Source organism: Mastigoproctus giganteus, chromosome 14 (genome assembly GCF_048544385.1).
Source record: "Mastigoproctus giganteus isolate SK-2022 chromosome 14, ASM4854438v1, whole genome shotgun sequence".
Taxonomy (NCBI): domain Eukaryota; kingdom Metazoa; phylum Arthropoda; class Arachnida; order Uropygi; family Thelyphonidae; genus Mastigoproctus; species Mastigoproctus giganteus.
The window spans coordinates 47993948-48003323 of NC_143588.1; the positions used below are offsets into that span (position 1 = coordinate 47993948).

Sequence of the window (9376 nt, forward strand, 5' to 3'; positions counted from 1 at the left end):
CTATATGCAAACTTGAACGTTGCTCCGTGGATTCAGATGGTTACCATGCATAACATCTGTACTCTTGCACAACTTCTGACTGGAAGTTTAAATGCCCCTCAAATTGATAATCTTGTTGTCAGGCCACGCCCTGGGGACCCGGCTCCACTACCCTCATAGTCTCCGAAGCCCTCTGCATCACACGGATGAATTATGCTGGCTGTTTCTGCGAATACTCTGGAGCTCTTTGGAGACTTCAAAATCAACCCGAACAGGTACTGCTATGACAAAACCTACAGGAAACTCATATCAGCGGACTTGTATACTACACTATAAATTTAATGAAGAGGAGAGTTTCATTTCTTTTGAATTTGTGCCTGGACATAACCCTCCTGGAATTGGACATAGCCCTTGTGAGCAAGAAAAAAAAGGCTAAATATCTGATTGATACAGCAGTGCCCAACACTGGCAACCTGCAAAAAACCCATGGAGAAAATATCAGGAAGTACACGAACCAAAGATAGGAGATCAAAGAGATGTGGCATATGCAACAAGTAACGACCATCCCGATCATCGTGTCAACCACTGGTACGGTTCCAAAAACCCTACATAACAGCTAGCAGCAATAGGTCTCCCAGTGAACACCTACAAGGAACTCCAAAAAGCCGCAGTCCTGAACACTTGTAGGATAGTCAGAGAGTTCCTCGACCAACAGTAACACAAGACATAACAACAACCACCCTGTGTACTTGGTAGCAATACCCATCACGAGGTGGAACCCCCAATCAGAGAAAAATAATATAAGAGCAAAAACAAAGAACAATTGTACAGAGAAATACAGTGGGTTAATAAATCAGAATGTCTTATAGTGGGGAGTTTTAACTTCCCAGATATTGACTGGAACCTGTGGGTTGGTCACTCGCACACTAGCAAGAGTTTTGTGGATTTATTGGATGATTGTTTTCTGCAGCAGCATGCATGTTCCAGAGGCAATTAAAGAGGACAATACTCTTGATCTGGTTATCATCAGTGATCATTCGTGTATTAAGAATTTGCAGAGAAAGGAACCACTAGGTGGCAGTGATCACAGTGTACTGATGTGGGATTTACTTAAAGATATAATTACTATCAGCGGTAAAGGAAAGGGTTTTTGCGTGAAGATGAGTACAGTCGTCAAAGACAGTTTTTAAATTCTGTACAGTGGGACAAACTGATGATGTTACCAACAGCAAATTTTAAGTGGGAAATATTCAAGGAATTAATCGTGGAAGCTACTAGGCTTTTGTATTGTTCAAAGTTTAGGCCTAAATGGTTGTCAAATGAACTAGTGAGACTCGTGGCAGACAAGAAAAATGCATGGGATGCATACAAGTTATCAGGTGACGCAGAAGCCTATGGTAGACATAAGCTAATCTGTAACGAAGTCACAAATGACATTAGGCAAACGAAGGCAGATTACGAGAAATCTTTGGCAAAGGATGCTAAGAAAAACAGCAAGGATTTTTTTACTTATATAAACTCTAAAAGGAAAGGGATGAATCAGATTGGTCCACTTGATATCGATGGTTCGACTGTTGATGATCCTGCTCAGATAGCAAACAAACTGAATAAGTATTTTGCATCTACATTCACACATGAGGAAGAAAAGAAAGGCATTAAGAAAGGAAAATGCAAGAGTTTATCAAATTGTAAGGGAGCTTAATGATTTTGTAATAACTGAGAGAAAAGTGGAGGAGAATTTGTTGAAGTTAAACATAAGAAATGCACCTGGGATGGATGGGATTTATCCAGTTATATTAAAGGAGGCGGCAAAGGAACTAAGCAAACCCTTACCCGTATTTATGAGAGCATCCTTGAACTCAGGGGAGGTCCCCACGGACTGAAGATGTGCAAATGTATCCCCAATTCACAAATGGGGATCGCAGGGTGACACGAGTAATTACAGACCAGTTAGTTTAACTTCTGTTCCGGGTAAAATAATGGAGTCACTGGTTAAAGATGCATTGCAGAATCATCTAGACAAGACTGCAGCAATAATTCAGACACAGCATGGGTTTGTTAAGGGAAAGTCTTGTCTGACAAATTTGATTGGATACTACGATGTTGTCACAAAAGAACTGGATGCAAAAAATAATTTTGGTATCATACACTTGGATTTCAGGAAAGCTTTGACACTGTTGCGCATGGAAGACTATTGTACAAATTGGAGCGGTATGGTATTAAGGGTAAGTTGCTACAATGGATAAAAGGGTGGATGAGTGGGAGAAGATAGAGGGTGGTAATCAATGGACGCTGCTCTTCTTGGACTAATGTTATTAGTGGATTCCCACAGGGTTCGGTATTGGGCCCCCTGTTGTTTTGTATATTTATCAACGATATTGATGAATATACAAATATATTTTGTATTTCAGGTATATCAGGCTTAGTGTCGAAGTTTGCAGATGATACAAGGTTGGCAGGGTTGTTAATGACAATAATGGCAGTGTGGTACTGCAACAGCATCTATAAAATTTGGGCAGATGGGCTGAGATGTGGCAACTGAAATTTAACATAGGCAAATGTAAAGTACTGCATATGGCTAGAAGTAACCCCAGGGTATGAACCAACCGTGTGGTACTACACTTAGAGAGTGGTAGAATATGAATAAGTCCTGTGAGTAATTGTGCAATCAGATATGAAGTTTTCTGAGCAATGCAGACAGGCTGCAAGAGCAGGTCATGAATTTTGTCAATGATGAACAGGAATTGATTATCCTTTGTATAAGGCAATGGTCAGGCCATGCCTTGAGTACTGCGTACAGGTCTGGAGGCCTCATTTTAAGAAGGATGTAGATTTGCCTGAGCATTTACAGAGAGGGGCAACAAGATTGGTGAGGGGATCGAAGGGGTCCTCTTACCAAAAGAGGCTTAAGTTCTACAAATTTCAGCGGCTGGAGACTGGGCACCTGCGAGGTGATCTTATTGAGGTGTATAAGGCCTTGAATGGGTTGGGCATGCTGAATTCTGAGTGGGATTCTTCCACTTGCTCAGATTACGAACCTAAGGGGACATAAATTGAAATTGAGGAAAGACAATTGTAGAATTGATGTGCAGAAATTTGCCTTTAGCCAGCGGATGGTTAATTGATGGAACAATCTTCCATCTGTCGTTGTCGTTGTGGAAGTTGATAGCTTAAATAAATTCAAGGAGGAACTACACAAACTTTGAGGGGGAATGGTTGTGTGAATTTTTTTTTTTTTTTTTTTTTTTTTTTTTACGGCTGATGCTACATAAGCTCATACGTTTGTTTTCTTGCATCACATGCCTCTATTACTGTTACTATTACTATAACAATAACAATTCTTTATAACAGTGAGAATTCCATCTTCATTCATTTTACGAATCCCTCTGAGAGCCTTGTAAACCTCAGTCATGTCTCCTCTAAGGTGCCTGGTTGCCAAGCTCTGTAGCCTACATAATCGGAGTCTTCCTTCATACGGTCGCCCTTCTGCCGATCTCACCATTCGAGTTGCCCGTCTTTGAAGAAGCTCTGTGTCTTGTTTTCAGATGTGGTGTTCATACTTGAACACAGCTTTCCAAATGTGGTCTTACAAGTGCCTTATACAGTGGGATTACGACCTTCCTATCTCTACAGGATAACGTTCGATAAATCATCGATAGAACACCATGGACTTTCCAGGCTACCTGTTTATACTGTTCAGAAAACTTCATATCTTCCCGTATGTCAACTTGCCATGGAGAGTTCTATCATGGTCGTATGCTTTGACAAACGTGCAATGGACTCAATTCCAGAAACCTTGTGGTTTTGAAACAAATTGTATAAAGACGTACAAGGAACCCTATAGGGTTCCTTGTAACACGTTTGAGTTGGTCTCCCTGCTTTAGGGAGACCAACTCAAACGTGTCGTCCTTCTCCCGATTCCTCCCTTTATGCGGTAAGATCTTCTGTTATAGAGCAGAGGAATTTATTATCATAAGACCTTCTCATCAGCCTTTTAAACAACGCGGGGCTCATTACGAGAGCTGTTTATCTTTAAGGGCGCATACTCCCTTAAAGTAATGGTATCTTAAATCTATTCTATTTAAAAATAATTGAGTCTTATAATAATAATTATGCTCTTAAGCAAAAGATTTTGTAGAAATTTCTTGATATCTCCGATTTTATGGTTGTAACTTAACTTTTGGATACCACTATAGATTTGAATATCATGTAATATAATCAAGTTTAAGGAAATTATTTGGGCACCACTGCTAGCGACATCAGATGAAAATTTCCTCCTTTACATTTTCCCCTTCTTCTTTCTTTTTAGGGCAGTTCAAAAATCTACCTGGAGGGGAGCTGTTAGCAACCTGTTATGAGTCCTCGTCCTTTTTCGAAAGAAATCATGGCATCGTATTCCTAACAATAAATAATGATCGCAAATAATAAATTTGTAAACAAACACGTTCTTTCTAAATACTGCCATTCATCTGAAGTTTTGGTGAAAAGAAAGAGGAGAGCCTTTCAGTTTTCTTAAATACAGAAAAGGGTGACGTAAGCAGACTCGATTTTCCTTGTAAAATCTAAAGGCACGAATGTAGACCAGAGATCCAGTTTCCTTTAAATCAGTACATTCAAAACATGCATAATCGAGGTCACCTATTTGTTGACAAGCTTTTCCTAGCATTTTATTTTTTTTTCTATTTGTGTGACACAGTTGGAGCTCGATTGTAGCTACATGAAATGCTAAGGTTTGCTCGTTTGTTACATATGTAGTGGATAAAAAAGATAGGAGAAAGTGATACGGTATTGTCAGATAAGAAATGAAATATGGAGGGATTGTTTAATATATTTATTCCATGTACATAAATTCACAGACGAACTCACACAACATTGACGTAACACAATGAAAGGTAATGAAACAGACTTTTTAAATTTAAAATTTTGAAATTTTTGAAATGCGATTTCTTTATAGTGATAGACGAATTTTATAGTGGCAGACGAATATTCTTTTTAGTGACAGACGAATATTCTTTATAGTGGCAGACGAATCAACAATCGAAATCCACGCGCTGTGGGGAGAATAATTGTTGCGTGTCCAACTGATATAAACGCAACAATAGATATTCTCGAACAAGATCCGTTTTCCTTAGGCAAATAGTCTTTTCCAAATAAAATCAAATGTAAATATTTAATGGAAAGATTCAAGCTTTATTTAAAGCATTTGAAAGTGTTTATTGATGTTTAAAATTCTTCTCGCGTGACCTAGTCAAGAATTAGTCTCGTGGGAAATTTCGCTTACAACCATGCATCCAGTTTTATGAAATGGTTTTTTGAACAAATCCGTATCTGTTCAATCCAGGCATTTGTCGCTATGGTAGAGTTCTTATCTTAACTATTGGTCAAGTATTCATTAATTTAACAGGAAATGAATTGTTTTTACTTGCATCTGTTAACATTATGCCTTTTAATAGCGTGTTACTTTAACTAATTATGTATTTATCCTTGTTTGTTTCCAGATAACCTTCTCAGTGTTCAAAGACAGGAGGGCAACAGACGCTGTAAGTCCTTGGTGAAGACAATAATAACAAGATAAGGTGGACAGACTATCGGCAGTCACCGAATAATACTTTTGTCTATGTATAACGGATGTAATGATTTTAATGACAAAACTTAATGGGAGCTCAGCTATCCGGTACTACAAACACATCTGTTTCTCTTGGTTAAACCTGTCATACACATAGCAGACACACGTGTATGGCTGCCCCTGCGAATTAAGACATTGAAGTTGTCCTTGGAAATGTAGATGGCTAATAAAGTTAACTACTACCCTTAACAGCAGGATGTCAACAGGTTAGGTATGAATATTGGATTCTAGACATGCGCAAGTTCACCGGTCTCTGGAAGAACATGAGACACCCATGTTCCGTCATCTTATGTATGTCCTTAGCGTCTAAATTGCGTTGTAATTTGTAATCTCAACGCCCCCACATCGTAATATTTTCTGTATACTTATTTTTGTAGTGATGCTGGACATTGTAAAACTGGTTTTTGTTTTTCATGCCACTGGACAAGCTGCAAATTACTCTTTTATGTTTTCATTTTTTTTCCTCCCCTGACAGACTTAAGCGCAACTAGTTGAATTAACAACAGATGGAGCCAGAACCTAATCACCTGGTAAAAAAAAAAAGTATGATTTCCTTTTCCTTAACAGTGCATGACATCTCAAGGTTACGTAAGATTTGCAACCTCTTAATTGAACACAGACCAAGCAGGTGTTTTTGAAATCTTTATATAGAGATAAAATTCTTTATGGGGGAACTGGACGAGTTTCGGGCAACCAATATTTGGGGATTTTTGTCTGAAAATGTAGCTATGAATCTCCTACACTATAATTATTGACAAAGTCGGCTTTTGGCTATCTCTTATATATATAAAAATAATAATAATAAAATAAATAAATTTTCTGTTTATACTCCGAGTCAGAGGAGTTCACAAGATACAGAGAATAGGAGAAATAGTACGGTATTTAGCAGTCACGGGCTTGAATCCCTGTCACTCAAATCACGTGTACTTGTGCAATCTATCGCTTGACCACTCGGCTACGGTTATAGTAGTTCAGTAAGTTAGCGTAATCCTATACGTTAGTAATAAACACTGCAGAGGTGTATTGTACCTGATGGTGCAGTTTTACCCGAGGGCTTTCAGTGAGTCAACAATATAAACAGCAAGTGACCCGGAAACTAAGTCATAAACAAAGTGCATAGCGAGAAATTTTCAGGCTGGCGCAATATACGAAGCCAACGCATTAGTTGTAATTGCCGTCCCTTCCACGATGCTTAGAAAAGGCTAGGTTCTAATTCCGTATAAAAAGAGGAATTTTATGTTTTTCATCTCTTGGCTGAGTTAATCTGTCTCTGGGGAGGATTACGTGGTTTTTCCTCTCTTGGTTGTTGGATTTTCATCCCGAAAACAGATACTCCAAATGTTGAATTTTTACAGTTTCCAGACGCGATATACTCCTCATGGCTTTAAGTGTCTCCATACAAACTGAATAAAACTCAACCCAACATTATAATTGCAATCTTTATGAACATTAAAAATCTAGAAATAGGAAATCTCCCTAATTTACATGTTGGACTCCAAAGCCTACATATCAAAAAACTTGACTTTATAATCGATGATTATACTTGCTTCTCCACGGTATTTCGATGATATAGGACATGGTCAGAAGACAATGTGGTCTGATCGTATTTCCAAATTCTAACCTACCATTTCTGAACATCGATTTATTAATCATATGGTTTAATGGAATGAGAGATTAGCGCGATTTCATCAACTTCGAACAGAGCACGTGACCAGTTGTTGTCTAAAGACAATTAAACAGCGCATTGATTCATATAAAGTAATCCACTCATGAACATCTACTAAAGATACTCCAATTTACATAAAGAATAACAACACTCACCGGCAGACGGGACGTTACAGTGTGGACGGAAACCATCACTCCAATTCACTTCCTACTCACAACGTGGTCGACTTCCTCTTGTTCTCTAAGAAAAGGCGGGCGACGTCTCCCGCAAACACGAGCAGAGTAAAATAAACCTCGACGAAACTGCTACGGACAAATATTCCAGGATGTCAACGGGCGGATCATCGGTGCCGTTCGTTTTCTGTCCACCATCAACACGAAGAGGCGACGGAGATTTGCGGGTCGAAAGGGAGACTTGCACGAGAGTCCCGAATGCACAGCCGACATGAAAAGTGTGGGCACGCGGACCGAGAGAAACCTCCGCAGCTCCGACAGGTAACCTAGGATAGCAGTTTCCGAGGCCAGCGTGCATATGCAGGTGACGTTGCCTTAGGGATAGTTTCTGGAGTCATTCAGAACCTGTTTAAGCCGCCAAGGTCACTCACACCGCCGCCAGTTTTCTACGGGGACAGCTGCGCACACCGACGTTGTTAGCGTCTTGAAGTATTTGTGTCAGGCCGCAGATTGGCTTGAAGCGCAGTTCGCCATCTCTTTATGGCTACGCGTGATTTGCATAAGAAGTTTCCTATATACTCTCCCTCCCCCCCAGCAAACATATCTCCAAGACCCCTCTCCATTCTTCGGAACTTTATGTCTGTGATTTGGTTTCTCTTGACTTTGTGCACACAAAAATAAGAAACGAAAATTAAAGTTAAAAAAAAAAAAAAAAAAGAGGAAAAGACTAGTTGCCATGGTGATGTCTAAGTCAATCCTAAGAACACACCCGAGGGCTACATTTATGATTCCTTCTTACTAAATTCATAACTGGATGCTCTGTTTCCATGGCAACCAAACTCAAGATCACTCGTTCTGGATTTCTAATATATATATATAATCGAAAGCACAAATATCCAAATGATCAAACAGATAAGATACAGAACTTGTATCTAACGCCTGGAATAGTTTCAGAATCAATTATAGTTCCGGATTCGAGCCTAGAGGCATCAATTTCGGTTTCAGCATAAGCTGAATCTCTTTTGCATGACTTCTGGTGATAACTCAGAATCAGCCACTGCCTTACAGTAATTTAAATGAACACTGAACCCGTAAATAATCCGTGTGAGAAAGTTATAACCTATAAAGATCAGAACCTGTTTAAATAGAAGAGTTTTTTAATCCCTCAGAATATTGCAGTTAAAAACGTCTGCTAATTTCTTTAAAGAACTGTGTCAATGATTAGGAGGAAACAGCAAATAACACCAAGACCTGGAACGTGAACGAAATCACAACATCAATTGCTACTGGTTTGATATGTCGAACGGAATGAGAAACTTGTTTTTTTCCTAAAATGATAATGATTTAGTTCATCATTCCTTTGTCTGCTTTCTCAGATTGGAGGTATGCGCAACCCGACTGTCACAGCATCACTCTACTTGACGGTACTCCAATTATTGATTAAAGCTGGTATGGCAACCAATGGAATTTTTCATTATTATAACGATCCTCCCACTACGGAGTTTACTGTCAGTTGGTTGGCACTGTAGCTGGTTTTATTGGCTGATGTCTAGTGTTAGAAATTTGCTTAAGACATTCCCGGATGAAACGATTCCCGCATGTTGCGTTTTTATTTTGTATGATCAAATATCGCGTTCATCAAATTATGAGAATTTTTATCATATACTGACAAAAGGATGTCAATATTGAATATGATTTAAGACAACCCTAAAAAAATCAGGTCCAGGTGTTGGAGGAATTCGGGAACTAAAGCAGATGAGCTGGATTAATTCTACTACGTTGGTAAATAACCGAAAAAAATGTAGTCGCCGAAACATTACTGTATTTATAATTGCCAATGGCAAATGGGCAACTGCTTGCTCAAGAAATATTTCTTTCAATATTGCCCCTTTCGCCAATGTTATATTTCTATCACGATTTCCTTCATTATTT

General features: G+C 39.0%; 1 protein-coding gene across 1 annotated transcript in view; it reads right to left on the reverse strand.

Moving 5' to 3' along the window:
* The window catches only part of LOC150075113 (uncharacterized), a 33431-nt gene extending 25649 nt beyond the window's left edge, over positions 1–7782 (reverse strand). The window contains exon 1 of the mRNA XM_090388930.1: positions 7427–7782. Within this exon, the coding sequence (XP_090245056.1) occupies positions 7427–7462 (36 nt within the window). The 5' untranslated portion in view covers positions 7463–7782. The remainder of the gene's footprint in view (positions 1–7426) is intronic.
* Positions 7783–9376: the final 1594 nt, after the last annotated feature.